This window comes from Gorilla gorilla, chromosome 15, assembly GCF_029281585.2.
Source record: "Gorilla gorilla gorilla isolate KB3781 chromosome 15, NHGRI_mGorGor1-v2.1_pri, whole genome shotgun sequence".
Lineage (NCBI taxonomy): Eukaryota > Metazoa > Chordata > Mammalia > Primates > Hominidae > Gorilla > Gorilla gorilla.
Window position 1 is genome coordinate 71,954,196 of NC_073239.2, and position 18,833 is coordinate 71,973,028.

The 18,833-nt window shown below is 42.9% G+C and overlaps 1 protein-coding gene across 3 annotated transcripts in view; it reads right to left on the reverse strand.

Moving 5' to 3' along the window:
- Positions 1-18,833, reverse strand: part of WDHD1 (WD repeat and HMG-box DNA binding protein 1) — an 89,662-nt gene that overhangs the window by 70,623 nt on the left and 206 nt on the right. For 2 of the 3 annotated variants that reach the window (XM_055361416.2, XM_004055198.4), the window contains exons 2-4: positions 18,634-18,726; positions 3,566-3,677; positions 202-353 (exon numbers count right to left, since the gene is read on the reverse strand). In XM_055361416.2, the coding sequence (XP_055217391.1) occupies positions 202-353; positions 3,566-3,677; positions 18,634-18,710 (341 nt within the window). In that variant the 5' untranslated portion in view covers positions 18,711-18,726. Of the gene's footprint in view, positions 1-201; positions 354-3,565; positions 3,678-17,422; positions 17,648-18,633; positions 18,727-18,833 lie in introns of those variants that run through there. The other variant, XM_063697851.1, reaches the window with a different exon arrangement.

Genomic DNA, 18,833 nt, shown 5'->3' on the forward strand with positions numbered 1-18,833 from the left:
CACACCCGGCCAAAGCAATATATTTCAATTCAAAAAGAAGCCCAAGTTTGTCCTCAAAAACCTTTACTAGATAAAAGAATATATGAAGAAACAACAAACAACAAAAAATTAAGTCACAGTCCTGAAAACACTACCCTGAAACAAATAAACAAGGCCTTTTGTTCTAACATTATTTCCTTTTCTGATGTCAAAGAGCCTTACCTAGATCCAGCAGCAATTTTAGTACCATCCCCATTAAAGACCACATGGTTTGCATTTGTAGTGAAGCGAGTCAATATACCATCTGGAACTCCTTCAGGAAATGTGTGGACTTGAATAGTATTATTAGAAACTGCAGTGACCAATTTTCCATTCTAAAAGAAAAATTAAGGTAAGAAACATTAGCAAAACAAATCCAAATGACTGGGAGTCTCTCCATAGTTAAAAATCTGGTAAAAAACAAAAAACCGTAAAAATCTAGTTCATATCAAGAGAAAAATTATCACTAAATGTACAACTTTGCTGGAATGTGCATTAGCAAGAAAAATTTGCTAGCTTTAGAAAAATTAATTCTACCTTAAGCAGCCTATCTTTTAGCCTCTAATTTTTCTTTTACTTCTGGTAAGAAAAATGTTTGAATAGTACTTCTATGGATCCTAAGTGTTATAAAAAGGAAGGAGACTCAAGAGAGCTTTTCAGAGAAAACAGAGCTAGTCTCAAAATGAGAAGAAGGCATCAGAAGGCATGGCCACGATGGCCACTGCCCTATGTTTCCACAACAAAAGACACATCACATGTCTTTTTAGAGTAAAGTCTAAATGCAGAATCCATGCCAGAGACTGCAGTGATATACCTACAAGGCAAGGAATGTTGAGGATTGCCACACCACCAGAACCCAGAAGACAGGAATGGAACATATTCTCCCTCAGAGCCTTGGGAAGAGCCAACCATGACAACACCTTGATTTCAGACTTCTTGCCTTCTGAACTGTGAGATAATTTTCTGTTGTTTTAAGCCACCAAGTTTGTGGCAATTTGTTATAGCACCCTTAGTAAACTAATATAAGACCATGTTTACTTTTTCCTCCTTTACAGTCTTCTTCATATACAAAGGCAGTACATGCTCACTGAACAGAAAAAAATGACAATATCAAAGTATTGGGGCTGGGTGTGGTGGTTCACACCTGTAATCCCAGCACTTTGGGAGGCCGAGGCGGGTGGATCACGTGAGGTAAGGAGTTCGAGACCAGCCTAGCCAACATGGTGAAACCCCATCTCTACTAAAATTACAAAAAAATTAGCCAGGCATGGTGGTGGGCAGACAGCTGTTTGGGAGGCTGAGGGAGAAGAATCACCTGAACCCAGGAGGCGGCGGTTGCAGTGAGCTGAGACTGTGCCACTGCACTCCAGCCTAGGCAACAAGAGTGAAACTCTGTCTCAAAAAAAAAAAAAAGTATCCTGAGCAGAGGGTGAGTTCCTTATTTTATGAATTAATCTCCATTAACATTTTGGGGTTAAGTCTTCTTAATTTTGTTATATTCGTGTGTGTGTGTATATATATGTATTTATTTATTTTCACAAACATAAGACTACACTATATTAACTGTTCTGAATCTCGTTTTTTTTGACTTATTGTAAACTTATTTTCAACTTATTATAAATATATTTTCTGATGAAAATAGATACCCTACTTTCATAATGGCTGCATAGTATTCCATTATATGGCTCTACCAAAATTTATAAAATAACTTCTCAATTGAAAGACCCTTCAATTGTTTCTGACATTTGCTATTGCTATGAATTGTGCTTTTACTATCCTTTTCCACATAAACTTGAAAATAGCCAGAAATGACTGTGTACATTCTAATTTTAATACACAGTATCAATTTGCTCTAAAAAAAAAAGTTTCTCGGCCGGGCGCGGTGGCTCACGCCTGTAATCCCAGCACTTTGGGAGGCCGAGGCGGGCGGATCACGAGGTCAGGAGATCGAGACCATCCTGGCTAACACGGTGAAACCCCGTCTCTACTAAAAATACAAAAAATTAGCCGGGCGTGGTAGTAGGCGCCTGTAGTCCCAGCTACTCGGGAGGCTGAGGCAGGAGAATGGCGTGAACCCGGGAGGTGGAGCTTGCAGTGAGCCGAGATCGCGCCACTGCACTCCAGCCTGGGCGACAAAGCAAGACTCCGTCTCAAAAAAAAAAAAAAAAAAAAAAAAAAAAGTTTCTCACTTATGCATCCAGCCACTGTGTATGATAATACTTACTTCTCAAAGCCCTCACTATTACTGGGATTAGCAATATTTTTCATCCTTGCCAATCTTATGCGGGAAAAAAAAATCCAATTTTAAAATTTGCATTTCTTTGCTTACTAGTAAGATTTAGCTTACATTTAATGTATGTTGGTCATTTACATTTTTTCTTCTGGGAATGCATTTTCCAATTATATATGATCATTTTAAAAAGAATATCTAAACATCATCTTATCTACCTTAAATGCACCTGGGTTTGGAAAAAATATGAATTCTGTGGAAAGATTTTTCTACCTAAACACAATACACTCAAGTTAAAAGTCATCACGAATAAAAAGCTTAGGGGTTTATAGATAATTAATTTCCAAAGTCCTTCTGAATAAGTCTTCTTTCTCCAAGTAACCTACATCTCATTCCCATATTTGTGTTACACAAAACATCAGAAACACATATGAATATATATTGGGAAAGTTAATGAAACATTCCCGTTTTCTAGAACAATTCCTTAAGTTATCTGAATCAGTAGGTGTTTTAGTCTGTTCTGTACTGCTATAAGAATCCCACAGACTGGGTAATTTACAATGAACAGAAATTTATTGTCTCATGATTCTGAAGGCTGGACACTACAAGACTGAGGGGTTGGCATCTGGCAAGGGTCTTCTTCTTGCATCATCCCATCTTGGAAAGGTAAAGAGAGGGCGAGAGGGAGAGCAAGAGGATCAAACTCATCCTTTTATGATGAACCCACTCCTGAGATGGTGGCATCAATCCAATCATGAGGCCAGAGCCCTCATGGTCTCATTACTTCTCAGTAGACCCCACCTCCCACCACTGTTATGTCGGGGATTAAGTTTCCAACACATGCTTTTAGGGGAACACATTCAAATCATAGCAGTGAGCTAAAAACACCACTGAGTTTTCCCTTAAAGGAAAAAAGGGAACATTTAAACCTTTCTTGGAAGTATTATTTTCCTGCATTTATTTTAATTGGTTCACCATTCATGTCCATTAATCACTTTTAATAAACCACAAATTTTGGGGTGGTCAGGTATGGTGGCATGCACCTACAGTCCTAGCTGCCCGGGAGGCTGAACTGGGAGGACTGCTTGAGCCCAGGAGTTTGAGACCAGTCTGAGCAACATGGCAAGATCCTGTTTCAAAAAAAAAAAAAAAAAAAAAAAAATTGGTGGGGCAAGTTATGGCATTATCATACATTTTAAAATATTATTTCATGAGATAAACAAAGGTATATCTATATTCAAAAATATTTTTTCACTCAAGCATAAAAATCACATGCCAGTATCATTTCATATCAATTGATATAACTGTTTTTACTACCTTCAAAGCACATGAATATGCCTTTTCTCCAACATTAATGAACTTAGGATCATCATCATCCAAGTCTTCCCAAATCCTCACATCACCATCACTTCCACAAGTCACAATAAAACTGTGAAGAAAAGACACAAATTAAAGTCATCGGGCATGGTGTCTCATACCTATAACGCTAGCACTTTGGGAGTACAAGGTGGGAGGATTGCTTGAGGCCAGGAGTTCAAGACTAGCCTGGATAATACAGAGAGACCTAGTCTCTACAAAAAATTAAAAAATTAGCCAGGCATGCTTACGTGTACCTGTAGTACCAGCTACTTGGGAGGCTGCAGTGGGAAGATAACTTGAGCCTGGGAGGTCAAGGCTGCAGTGAACCATGATGGCACCACTGCACTCCAGCCTGGGCAACAGAGCAAGACTCTATCTCAAGGAAAAAAAAAGTCACCTAGTTTCATATACATTCGTTTTTTGGAATGCTACCTCTATATTTACCGCTTTTTCATAAAATGAAGACATTAGCCAGTATTTTTTCTCATTTTATACACTTAAACTTTAAAAATTAAGTGCTAATTTCCTTCTATAAAATAAAAGATGAGTTTAATACTCTAGTTCTTCTTTGGCATAAAATTATAAAATTTTGAGGCAGGGTCTCATTCTGTTGCCTAGGCAGTATCATGATTATAGCTCTCTAAACCCTCTGCCTCCCAGGCTCAAGTGATCAACCCACTTCAGCTCCCCAGGTCGCTGGGACTACAGGCGCATGCCACCATGCCTGGCTAATTTATTTTTAATAGAGACAGGGTGTCCCTACATTGCCCAGGCTGGTCTTGAGCTCCTGGGCTCAAGGGATCTGCCTGTCTTGACCTCCCAAAGTCAAGGGATTACAGACATGAGTCACCATGCTTGGCCAGCATAAAATTATTTATTTGTAAGAATGTAAGAAAGATGGGTATATAATCTGCAACAATAGGGACCGTATCTTCCTTGTCCACCATTGTATCCCTAGCACCAAACCAGTCTCTGACAGAAACCTTAATAAATGTTTGTTGAATTAATAAATGAATAGATGTATGAGCTCAACTATCCAAACGTGTTTCAAATAACCATCTGTATCTATCATAACTTGTTTTAAACTTATCTTCCAAATGCTTTTACTCATTTAGTATGTGCCCTATCTACACACATACAAAAAAGCAAATAAAAACACAAAATATAATGTATATAATAAAATACAAAAATAACATATAATAAACAGCAAAAAAAAATCTATATAAACAGCTGTGGATGTTCAAAAGAAAAAGATTAATTCTCACCTGGGAAAATCAAAAAGGTTCATAAGAAAGATGGTATTTACACTGGCAAGTCAAAGAACAAGCAGGACTAGATATGCTAAGACTGGTGACAAGGGCAGTTCCAGAGAAAACCACATGAAAAAAAATATAGTTAATACAGCACGGGGGAGTTTACCTGGAGCAGACAAGCCAGGAAAGGAAAAGGAAAATGAAGTCTAGGTCACCTATTTAGAATAATCTTAATGCCAGAGTAAGGTGGTTAGGCTCCCTTCTATAGAGAGTAGATAGGAGGACCATAAGTCTCAGTTTGCCTGGGATACTCCTGGTTTATGTGTCCAACTGGCCTGGCATTGTCCAGGAATTTTCACTTTAAAACATATTAGTATTAGTTGCATCAAAATTGGCTAGGGTGGGGCCTGACCAACATGGCAAAACCCTGACTCTACTAAAAATACAAACATTAGTCAGACATAGTGCTGTGCACACCTGTAATCCCAGCTACTCCAGAGGCTGAGGCATGAGAATCATTTGAACCCAGGAAGCAGAGGATGCAGTGAGCCGAGATCGTACTACTGTAGCCTGGGAAACAGCACAACACTGTCTCAAAAAAAAAAAAAAAAAAAAAAAAAGGCTAGGGTGGGTTTGGCAGACCTCTTCTTTGTACTTCCAGCTTCTGCCATGGTCTCATTTGGTAACATAACATACATAACACATGGTTAAATCTGTAAAATGACTAGTGATAAGCTATCTCCCCTTTTCCTACCCTTTCCTGATGCAATGTGACTAACAAATCCTTTCGGGGACATGTGAGGCATTCAATAAAAAACGGAATGGATTCAGACATAAAACCCTAGGGATAGCTACTTCTTTCAGTCCCAATGGTGATGAGAGAAGTATTTCACGTTTTTGTTCCGATGGAATTTTTTTTTTTTTTTTTTTGAGACAGAGTCTCACTCTGTCACCTAGGCTGAAGTGCAGTGGTGCTATCACAGCTCACTGCAACCTCTGCCTCCTGGGTTCAAGTGATTCTCCTGCCTCAGCCTCCCAAGTAGCTGGGAATGCAGGCGTGCGCCACCACACCCAGCTAATCTTTGTGTTTTTAGTAGAGACGGGGTTCCACCATGTTGGCCAGGCTGGTCTCGAACTCCTGACCTCAGGTGATCCACCCACCTCGGCCTCTCAAAGTGCTGGGATTATAGGCATGAGCCACCGCACCCAGCCCCGATGGGCTTCTTGGTGTATCAGCAGATGCACTGGAGGAGATGTACAAAGTTACAGGTGGCAGTTGGTGGGACCAATGGAAAATTATAGTGAAATATAGTAGAATTAATAAGAAATAAAGGCAGAAAATAGAGTTAAGCAGTCTTCTAAAGAGCTTTTAGAGTAGTCTGAATGTTTTTCTAGATGGTTTTGTCCTTTATTGTATCAAATAACTAACTACATATTAATTTTATTGATTGCTATACTTTTGAAATTTTGGGAAAAAAATGAAAACCAACACAACCCTTTCAGTGGTAATGAGCTAAAAAAGTATATCAAGTACGTATTTAATAAAAGATTAAATACTAAATTTCTTCTTCTCAGGAAAGTTGATAATGAAAATATAACTTGAATAAAATGTTAGTTGACATTTACCACGGGGCTACAGTCATACTATAGTGATAACACCAACCACAGGAAAATTAGACGAGAAAAAAGTCCCGAAGAAGCATCAGTATCTATTCAAGTTAGTAGTTATCTTGAGAAGGCTGCCTAAAAACTGTGATTCTACTCCTGCAGAAGGTGAGTTTATATCTTGTGAAGCATGATTCTTGCTAAGAACTCAGTGCTCTCCAAAACAACTTTCTGAGGTGATGAAAATGGTCTATACCTGGTACTGAGCAATTGAAATGTGGCTAATGTGACAGACAAACTGACTTTTTAACGAAGTTAACCTTAATTGATTTAAACCTACATAGCTGCATGTGGCTAGTAGCTACTGTATTGGACAGTGCAGCATTAAAAGAAATGTCAGTTGTTCTAAAATAATTTTGTTCATTTTTCATTCCAAGTTTTCTGGTGCAAGCATAAAAAGCGAAGTGACTGTTAATGTATTGTCTCCATTATCAAAAGAACTTTCAGATGAGATCAGGTGCGTTCAGGGTGGTATGGCCATAGACAGCAAAAGAACTTTCAAACAGTTAAATGATAAAAGTATTATATCAATGTCATCAGGAGTTTTAAATAGAAAATCACCCGTATTAATTCCAATAATAGTTTAGTTTACTCTTCAGTTCATGGAAACAAAGTAAATCTTCTGGAAGCTCATTCTGCTGAAAGTGAAATATCTGACATCAGTGGGGATTCTATCTAAATTTATTTGAAAAGTTTAACACTAATGATAAAATTCTTAATTTTTACAGTAATACAAATACAAACTTTGGCAGGAAATAGAGTTCAGCAGTCCTGTGAAAGAAGTGCTTTTAGAGTAGTCTAAACATTCTTCTAAATGGTTTTATCCTTTATTGTATCAAATAACTACATATTAATTTTATTGTTTTCTACAGTGCTGTAGGAAAAATCAATATTCCTTTTTTTTCTTTTTCAAACAGGGTCTTGCTCTGTTGCTCAGGCTGGAGTGCAGTGGCACCATCTCGGGTCACTGCAACCTCCACTTCCCAGGTTCAAGTGATTCTCCTGCCTCAGCCTCCCAAGTAGCTAGTATTACAGGTACGCGCCACCCACACCTGGCTAAATTTCGTATTTTCATAGAGATGGGGTTTCACCACGTTGGCCAGCCTGGTCTCGAACTCCTGACCTCAAGTGATATGCCTAACTCAGCTTTCCAAAGTGCTGGAATTACAGACGTAAGCCACTGCACCCAGCCAGAAAAATCAATGTTCTTACTATATTAGGAAATCTGTGAAACACAAAAGTACTTGAATTTGGAATTACAATTCATGATTCTATCCAAATGAGCTGCAAGATAACACACCAACAAAAAAGCCATACTTGTCAAATTTTCAGATTTTATTTATATCTAGAATTGCTGAACAACAGAATTTTTGAAAAAAACATGTTTTGTTTCTGTTTTTGTTGCCCAGGCTGGAGTGCAGTGGCCCTACCACGGCTCACTGCAAGCTTGACCTGGGCTCAAGCAATCCTCCCACCTCAGCTGCACACAAATCAATGTGATATACAGAAAAACTACTAGACCTCCTGGCCTCAAGCAATCCTCCCACCTCAGCAGCGCACAAACCAATGTTAATTAAATACACAAAAAATACTAGCATTGCAGGACATACTTTCTCCCTCTGCTTGGAGTGATTAGGTTTTTAAAATCTTTAAGCCTTTGAGGAGCGACTCTGTAAAACAACCTAAGTGTCCTACTGTAATAATGGTATTATTATTATTAGAAACAAGTCCTCTAAATCTTAGTTGCATTTAGTTGAAAACAGACATCTTTAATCAAAGCATTACACTTAAGCTTTTGAAGCTTTTAGTGAAATGCAATTCATGAAAACAAAACTTATGCACAGGAAGACACTGAAATTTATCCCTACAAAAGCAAATAAGAATTGAACAAATTGTACATGAAAAGCTGAAATGGTGAATGATTTCATTTTAAAATTCTGTAACTGTACTTTGGAATATCTTGACTTGTGGGAAGAATCTTTTGATAGAACTCCTATTTTTAATTGTATAAATTTATGTTCTGTGCCAGAATGAAATAAAAGAGTAGGCTTAAAATCTGTGAAACATCCAAAAGAATCATAGACAACTTGATGAATTTTGTCCTTAAAAACAGTGAAGACCCTATTATTGAAGAAGCGTACCCTGAATGGAGATAAAAAGACAGAACCTATAAAAATACTGAGGCTGAAGTATTTACCCATTTCAATTAAAACAAATTCTTAAAAATTATGACTCTCCCAGCTAGTAGAATTTGCTCTGAGCCTGCCAAGTACCTTAGAACCTAACATTTTTCTCATTAAAAAATGTTATAGTCTAGGCCAGGCATGGTGGCTCACGCCTGTAATCCCAGCACTTTGGGAGGCGAGACCAGCCTGACCAACAATGGAGAAACCCCATCTCTACTAAAAATACTAAATTATCCAGGCATGGTGGCACATGCCTGTAATCCCAGCTACTTGGGAGGCTGAGGCAAGAGAATTGCTTGAACCTGGGAGGCAGAGGTTACAGTGGGCCGAGATGGTGCCATTGCACTCCAGCCTGGGCAACAAGAGTGAAACTCTGACTCAAACAAATAAAAAAAAGAAAAGAATTGAAGGTTTAACTTCAAATTTATTCAGCATAAAATGCAACTCTAAACAAGGCTACAGCTAATTTTTTATGAGAAAAATTAAAATAACACTGTATTAAAAATATATTTTTCAGAAAAATATCAGCAATACCATGGGACAGACAGGCTAAGAAACTGATTAAAGCACATAAATATGTACCAGAAATGATTATCCTACATATGTTAACATTTAGATCATATGTTTAATGTTTGGATAATCAATGTAAATAAATATTTTTATTTTTTTCTTAGGTAAACTGGGTAAGTTGTTAATTTACATATTCCTAGAAAATTAAACCTTTGTTTCAAATTTTCAAAACTATTGGCATAAGGGTGTCAATGTATTCACGTATTTTGAAGCCTATATTGTACCTTTTTTATCTCTAATATTATTTTATTTGTGCCTTCTCTTTTTTGATTCATGACTCTTGCTAAAGCTTTGTTCTACTAGGTTCTACCCCCAATAAACTAGATTTTAGTTATAAGATGTATGGGATTTACTTTAAAATAATAAAGAGTAAGGCTGGGTGTGGTGGCTCATGCCTGTAACCCCAGCACTTTGGGAGGCCAAGGCCGGTGGATCAATTGAGGTCAGGAGTTCAAGACTAGCCTGGCCAACATGACGAAACCTTGTCTCTCCTAAAAATACAAAAATTAGCCAGCTGTTGTGGAGGGCATCTGTGATCCCAGCTACTTGGGAGGCTGAGGAGAGAGAATCACTTGAACCCAGGAGGCAGGGGTCACAGTGAGCCGAGATCGTGCCACTGCACTCCAGCCTGGGCGACAGAGCTAGACTCCATCTCAACAAAAAAGAAATCCGCTATCAGTGTCTGGGCATGAAGATTAATTATATCAAGACTTCATCTACTTTATGACATAACCTCAAGGAGTCAATGATTACCAACGCATTTCTTACTACCTCGACTCTATCCTCAGAGAGCAACATTCCTTCCCTAATCTGACCACCTCTTCTTGACTCTTAATCATTGAGTCTCATGAGGTTCATGGTGAGGCACCAGCAAAATCTCTATATACTCAGCTTTCTTTCTGGTCATTCTTCTGGGGTCACTGCTTCCTCTTCAGCCCTCTTAAGTAGTGACTGATTACTTTCTATACCCCACTGGTACTAGAGACAAAATCAAAACCACGTAGTGTCAACCTCACTAATTCAAATTCCTCCCCTTCCATTATCTTGAATCCACTTCAAGGTTTTCATTCTTACCATTCCATAAAACTTTCCAATGGCCTCCACATTGCTAAATCTAATGGTGAATTCTCAGTCTTCAACCTGACTCACCAGGATCATTTGACAGAGTCTATTATTTCCTGTTCCTCAAACACTTCATTTGGCTTCTAAACACCCTTCTTGTCTTTCCGTTCTCTACTTTTCTAGCTACTCTTTCTTAGTCTCCTTAGCTGGATCCTCTTTAACTTGATCTCTGAATATTTTGGAGTACCCTTGAACCTCTTTTCTTACCTATATGTACTCCTTCCCTAGGTGACTTCATCCAAGTTCACAGTAATAAATATTATAAGGACAATTCTCACATTTATATTCTTAGCCAGAACCTCAATCCTGAACTCTGGAAGGTATCAGCTAAAGATGTAAAGGTGACCCTTGAACAACATGGGCATTACAGGTTCCAACCCCTAAACAGTCAAAAATCCACATAGAAGTTTTGATTATCCTAAAACTTTACTAACAGCCTACTGTTGAGTAGAAGCCTTACTGATAACATAAACAATTAACACATATTTTGTCTATGTATTATATACTGTATCTGTACAATACAGTAATATAGAGAAAAAATATATCAGGAAAATCATAAAGAGGAGAAAAAATATTTACTATTTATTAAGTGGAAGTAGATCATCATAAAGGTCTTCATCCTTATCGTCTTCTCAGTGAGAAGGCTGACGGGGAACACAAAGAGGAGCTGGTCTTACTGTCTCAGAGGTGGAAGAGTGGGAGGAAGTAGAGGAGGAGGCAGGAGAGGCAGGCATACTTGGTGTGACCTTATAAAAACACATCATAATTTCCGTCTGACTCTTTTCCTTTTTAATTTCTCTAAAAATGTTTCTATACAGTACCAATCCTTCTTCCACCATTTCCTTTAGTTTCAGTGCTCATAACATAGAAGGGTCTACGTTGTAAAATAAGTCAAAAGCAGTCTTGAATAATCAGAACCCTTCTGCCAGATTGCCTAAAGTCAATTTGTTTTCTGGCACTGCTTCTTCTACATCTTCTTCCTTATCACTTGGCAGTAGTTAGGAAGAACTCATTTCTATCAAATTGTCTTCTGCTAACTCTTCAGTTTAGTGTCTATTAGCGTTCCTTTTTTTTTTTTTTTTTTGGAGACAGAGTTTTGCTTTGTTGGCCAGCCTGGAATGTGCAGCGGCACAGTCTCAGCTCACTGCAACCTCCACCTCCTGAGAGAAGGTGGAGTGTGGGATTACAGACGTGTGCCACCATACCCAGCCAATTTTTTATGTTTTTGGTAGAGACTGGGGTCTCATCATGTTGGCCAGGCTGGTCTCAAACTCCTGACCTCAAGTGATCCATCTGCCTGGGCCTCCCAAAGTGCTGGGATTACAGGTGTGAGCCACCGCGCCCAGCCATGTCTGCTACCTCTTGAATGTCTCCAAGGTCTATATCTTGAAATTACTTCGCTCCCTATCTTTTTTGCCATACCCACAATCTCCTTCATGATTTCCTTGACTGGCTCTGCTGTCAATCTTAAGTCATGCACAACGTCTGGACACAGTTTTCTCCAGCAGGAATTTGTTTCGGGCTCGATGGCCTTTAGAGCTTTTTCTATAACAATGATGGCATCTTCAATGGTATAATCCTTCCAGACTTTTAGGATGTTCTCTCTACTGGGGTTCTCTTCCATAGCAATGACAATCCTTTCCATAGATTAGTTTATGTAATGAGCCTGTAAAGGCCTGTATGAACTCCTGATCTAGAGGTTGAATTCGAGACATTGTGTTTGGGGGCAAGTATACCAGTTTGACACCTTCAGTATTGAACTTATGGTATTCTGGGTGGCCAGGGGCATTGCCCAACATTAAAAGAATTTTAAAGGCAGTCCCTTACTAGCAAGATACTTTCTGACTTCAGGCACAAAGCATCAGTGAAACCAATCCAGAAAAAAAGGTTCTCATTGTCTAGGTCTTTTTGTTATACAACTAAGAGACTGGAGTTTATCTTTTCCCTTCAAGGCCCGGGGGTTAGTAGCTTTATAAATAATGGCAGTTCTGATCACAAATCTGATTGTATTTGCACCAAACATTAGAGTTAGCCTTCCTGCCTTAAATCTTGGTGCTCACTTTCCTTCCTTACTAATAAATGTCCTTTGTGGCATTTTTCCCTCCACAGAATAGGGCACTTTAGTCTACATTAAAAACCTGTTCACCAGCCTGGCCAACATGGCAAAACCCCGTCTCTACTAAAAATATAAAAATTAGCTGTGTGTGGTGGTGTACGCCTGTAATCCCAGCTACTCGGGAGGCTGAGGTAGAAAAATCGCTTGAACTCAGGAGGTGGAGGTTGCAGTGAGCTAAGATCGCGCCACTGCACTCCAGCCGGGGAGACAGCTAGACTCCATCTCAAAAAAACAAAACAAACAAACAAACAAAAAACCTGTCCAGGCAGATGTCCTTTCTCCTCAATGATTTTCGTAATGGTGTCTGGGAATCTGCTGTCTCTTGGTCAGCAGAAGCTGATTCTATTGCCATCTTGACCTTTTCTCTTTCTTTTTTTTTTTTTGAGATGGAGTCTCTCCCTCTCCCTCTCCCTCTCCCTCTCCCTCTCCCTCTCCCTCTCCCTCTCCCTCTCCCTCTCCCTCTCCCTCTCCCTCTCCCTCTCCCTCTCCCTCTCCCTCTCCCTCTCCCTCTCCCTCTCCCTCTCCCTCTCCCTCTCCCTCTCCCTCTCCCTCTCCCTCTCCCTCTCCCTCTCCCTCTCCCTCTCCCTCTCCCTCTCCCTCTCCCTCTCCCTCTCCCTCTCCCTCTCCCTCTCCCTCTCCCTCTCCCTCTCCCTCTCCCTCTCCCTCTCCCTCTCCCTCTCCCTCTCCCTCTCCCTCTCCCTCTCCCTCTCCCTCTCCCTCTCCCCTCTTTCCACGGTCTCCCTCTGATGCCGAGCCGAAGCTGGAAGGTACTGCTGCCATCTCAGCTCACTGCAACCTCCCTGCCTGATTCTCCTGCCTCAGCCTGCCGAGTGCCTGCGATTGCAGGCACGCGCCGCCCTGCCTGACTGGTTTTCGTATTTTTTTGGTGGAGACGGGGTTTCGCTGCGTTGGCCGGGCTGGTCTCCAGCTCCTAACCGCGAGTGATCTGCCAGCCTCGGCCTCCCGAGGTGCCGGGACTGCAGACAGAGTCTGGTTAACTCAGTGCTCAATGGTGCCCAGGCTGGAGCGCAGTGGCGTGATCTCGGCCCGCTACAACCACCTCCCAGCCGCCTGCCTTGGCCTCCCAAAGTGCCGAGATTGCAGCCTCTGCCCCGCTGCCACCCCGTCTGGGAAGAGAGGAGCGTCTCCGCCTGGCCGCCCATCATCCGGGATGTGAGGAGCCCCTCTGCCTGGCTGCCCAGTCTGGAAAGTGAGGAGCCCCTCTGCCTGGCTGCCCAGTCTGGAAAGTGAGGAGCCTCTCTGCCCGGCCGCCATCCCATCTAGGAAACAAGGAGCGCCTCTTCCCGGCCGCCATCACATCTGGGAAGTGAGGAGCGGCTCTGCCCGGCCACCCATCATCTGAGATGTGGGGAGCACCTCTGCCCTGCCGCCCCGTCCAGGATGTGAGGAGCGTCTCTGCCCGGCCGCCCCGTCTGAGAAGTGAGGAGACCCTCTGCCTGGCAACCGCCCCGCCCGAGAAGTGAGGAGCCCCTCCGCCCGGCAACCGCCCCGCCTGAGAAGTGAGGAGCCCCTCCGCCCGGCAGCCACCCCGTCTGGGAAGTGAGGAGCATCTCCGCCCGGCAGCCACCTCGTCCGGGAGGGAGGTGGGGGGGTCAGCCCCCCACCCGGCCAGCCGCCCCGTCCGGGAGGGAGGTGGGGGGGCCAGCCCCCCCGCCCGGCAAGCCGCCCCGTCCGGCCAGCCGCCCCGTCCGGGAGGGAGGTGGGGGGGTTAGCCCACCGCCCAGCCTGCCGCCCTGTCCAGGAGGGAGGTGGGGGTTCGGACCCCCGCCTGGCCGGCCACCCGGTCCGAGAGGTGAGGGGCGCCTCTGCCCGCCCCTACTGGGAAGTGAGGAGCCCCTCTGATCCGCCAGCCGCTCCGTCCGGGAGGGAGGTGGGGGGGTCAGCCCCCCGCCCGGCCAGCCACCCCGTCCGGAAGGGAGGTGGGGGGGTCAACCCCCCACCCCGCCAGCCGCCCCGTCCGGGAGGGAGGTGGGGGGGTTAGCCCCCCACCTGGCCAGCCGCCCCGTCCGGGAGGTGAGGGGCACCTCTGCCCGGCCGCCCCTACTGGGAAGTGAGGAGCCCCCTCGCCCGGCCAGCCGCCCCGTCCGGGAGGGAGGTGGGGGGTTAGCCCCCCACCTGGCCAGCCACCCCGTCCGGGAGGTGAGGGGCGCCTCTGCCCGGCAGCCCCTACTGGGAAGTGAGGAGCCCCTCTGCCCGGCCAGCCGCTCCGTCCGGGAGGGAGGTGGGGGGGTCAGCCCCCCGCCCGGCCAGCCGCCCCGTCCGGGAGGGAGGTGGGGGGGCAGCCCCCCGCCTGGCCAGCCACCCCGTCCGGGAGGGAGGTGGGGGGGTCAGCCCACCGCCCAGCCTGCCGCCCTGTCCGGGAGGGTGGTGGGGGTTCGGCCCCCCGCCTGGCCAGCCGCCCCATCCGGGAGGTGAGGGGCGCCTCTGCCCGGCCGCCCCTACTGGGAAGTGAGGAGCCCCTCTGCCCGGCCAGCCGCCCCGTCCAGGAGGGAGGTGGGGGTGGTCAGCCCCCTGCCCGGCCAGCCGCCCCGTCCGGGAGGTGAGGGGCACCTCTGCCCGGCCGCCCCTACTGGGAAGTGAGGAGCCCCTCTGCCCGGCCACCACCCCGGCTTGGAGGTGTACCCAACAGCTCATTGAGAACGGGTCATGATGACAATGGCGGTTTTGTGGAATGGAAAGGGGGGAAAGGTGGGGAAAAGATTGAGAAATTGGATGGTTGCCGTGTCTGTGTGGAAAGAGGTAGACATGGGAGACTTTTCATTTTGTTCTGTACTAAGAAAAAATTCTTCTGCCTTGGGATCCTGTTGATCTGTGACCCTACCCCCAACCCTGTGCTCTCTGAAACATGTGCTGTATCCACTCAGGGTTGAATGGATTAAGGGCGGTGCAAGATGTGCTTTGTTAAACAGATGCTTGAAGGCAGCATGCTCGTTAAGAGCCATCACCACTCCCTAATCTCAAGTACCCAGGGACACAAACACTGCGGAAGGCCGCAGGGTCCTCTGCCTAGGAAAACCAGAGAACTTTGTTCACTTGCTTATCTGCCGACCTTCCCTCCACTATTGTCCTGTAACCCTGCCAAATCCCCCTCTGCGAGAAACACCCAAGAATGATCAATAAAAAAAAAAAAAAACAAAAGTGAAAAAAAAAAAAAATAAATAAAAAAAAAATAAAAAAAAAAAAGAGATGGAGTTTTGCTCTTGATCCCCAGGCTGGAGTGCAATGGCATAATCTTGGCTCACTGCAACCTCCACCTCCCGGGTTCAAGTGATTCTCCTGCTTCAGCCTCCTGAGTAGCTGGGATTACAGGTGCCTGCCACTGTGCCTGGCTAATTTTTTGCATTTTTAGTAGAGACAGGGTTTCAACACGTTGGGCATGCTCTGACCTCAGGTGATCCACCCACCTCGGCCTCCCAAAATGCTGGGATTACAGGTGTGAGCCATCACACCCGGCCATCTTGACATTTTCTAAGCCAAATCTCTTTCTGATATTATCAAACTATCCTCTGCTGGTATTAAACTTTCCAGCTTTAGATCCTTCACCTACCTTTCACTTTAAGTTGTCAGATAATGACTTCACTTTTTCTGGAACCACATTAGAGTCTATAGCTATGCCTTTCTATTGCAATCCTATACCCACATAAAAGCTGCGTTTTCAATACAAGATAAAGTTATTTCACAAAAAGTGCAAGGTTTTCATGCCTGCTGGCATAGCTGCAGTAACAGTGTCTCAAATTTCCTTTTCACAGTGGTCCTTACACTGGATTCATTTATCTTGAAATAGTGAGCAACCGCAACTGCAGACCTCAATCTACAGTACATATCAGGCAATTCAACTTTTCTCTCTTAATGTCATGACTTTTGTCTGCTTCTTAGGAGTATGTCCAGCATCACTAGTGGCACTTCATATGATTCCCATGGTGTTATTCAAGGTTTACGGCATTGGACTAAACATGATGAAAAATATATGAGAACCACCAGAGATGTCTTTTTACTGAGATAGGCAATTTACTGGAGAGACAAACTGCTCATGAGCATCATACAGTGTTTTAAGCAGATACAACCTCATACAGTGTTTTAAGCAGATACAACACTTAAGCTTACCGAAATAGCAACAGGAGGTGGCTATGAAATTATTACAGTAATACAGTATACACTACAGTTAATTTTATGTAGTGACGATTTAACACTGCATCTTTATGTTTGTTTACATTTCTCTTGACTACGGATGGTCTGGAAATGTTTGTGTGTGTTAAGTTTTAGTACATTTTAACTTTTTATAATAGATTTGTGTGTATTTTATGGTAGTAAATGATAAAATATGCTAGTATCTACATAGATTTTATGCACTCATGACATACTTTTTCTTAATTTTTCCATAATTCTAGGCTACATGGTTTGTCTGCTAGTTTTTTCAAATGGTTAGAAACTGCCAAAAATTTTCTAATATGTGTATTGAAAAAAATCCACGTATAAGTAGACATACACAATTCAAATTCATGTTAAGGGTCAATTGTATATTTCTATCTCTAGCTCACATTTTTCTCTGAGCTTGAGACACATTTATCCAACTGTCTACTTTATCCCTCTAGTTGAATATCTCAAAGAAATCCTACAATAATCACATCCAAACGCAAACTCAATCTCCACCCACAGCTCTACCTCTGAAATACACCCTTCTTCAAGTGTTCCTGTTATTTGCAAGTGGAAGCATCACTTTCTCAACTGTAACATTCAGAAATGTAGACGTTATCCCTGTTGCCTCTTTCTCCATCCTTAATATCTGATCCATCCTGTTGACTATCTTTTTAAATATTTCCTGAATGTATCCTCTTTTCTACACACCCATGTTTACTCTAGTCCAAGCTTCTATCACACTTACCCAAACTAATACAGGTATCTTCTAACAGTCTTTCTGCATCCATGAGTGCTCCTTTTCCAATTCATCCTCCATGCATTTTCTCAAAAACAAATCTGATCACATCTCTCTGCTTCAAGCCTTTAATACCTTCTCAGTGCTTTTAGGATAAAACGAGATTCCTTAATAAAGTCCAGAAGGTCTTGGATAGGACATCCATTGCCTAACTTCACAGATTCATCTCTCACTAAACTCTGCATCACTCTCCACATTTTAGTAAGGCTAGTTTTCCTTCAGTTCTTTGAGCATACCATGATCCCTGGCCCCATTGGGCCTTTACACACAGTATTGCCTCTGCTTACCATGCCAACATCACCACCCCACCGCCACCACCACTCATCTCTTTATACTGCTTAATGCCTGCTCCGTCTTCAGATGGCGTCTCAAGAAACACTTGTTCAAAGAAGCCTTCCCTGACTCCTTTAACTAGATGAGCTTCTCCTCATACATGTTTATGACTGCACATATTACTTGTTTGTAAATACACATTTATTTTTGTGATTAATTTGTGTTCAATGCCTGTCAATCCAAAAAGACCTTAAGCTCAAAGGAGGAAAAGACTGTGTCTGGTTCGCTCTATTCTATCTCTAGTCCCCAGCAAAAGAGACACACAAGTATTTTTTCAATGAATCAATCAACATAGAAGCGACAGTGGAAGCCGTGCAATCGAGCAGTAGTGCATAAGAATGGGACTTGGAAAGATAAAAGGGACCAGAATAACCGTAGGAAAATATTATAGTTTAGGAATCAGAGGAAAAAATTGTTTTAAGCCGTCAAAAAGTTAAAAAAAAATAAGCAAAAAAGGAAATAGCATCGCTAAAGGCATGGAAGGATATCATTCCAAACAGAACAGGCCACCGAATTTGACAGGTAGGCATTATCTAGTGATCTGACAAAATTAATAATGTAAGATGCAGGGAAGGGGAAAATATATGGAGAGAAGCTCGCATCTTTCCAACTCCTCTGGAAGTACGATGATAACTTTGTCGATATACTACAACTACCATGACGGCCCGAATCAAACAATAAATCTAAAGAAATATGTGTGCCATTTTAGATTTCAACATTATTCCTCTATCCGCATGAGTCATTTTCAGCTGACTGCACATATAAAGTTTAAGGATAAATGTTTTAACATTTGCACCTAAAACGTTCTGTTTCTCAAAGAACCTTACCTCCCAGAATCATCAAAACAGACCTCCGTGTGTCCCTCTGTATGCCCATATCTCATTGGCTTCCGTGTGGCAGGCATCTTTTCCTTTACCCACCTGAAAATGTTTTATAAAAGCCAGTCTTATTATTTCAAAAGAGAGAAAAGCAGCGAGGCTAGGGATAGGAAGAGAGCTTAGTCTCCTCCAGGGCCCGTTCTCCGCAG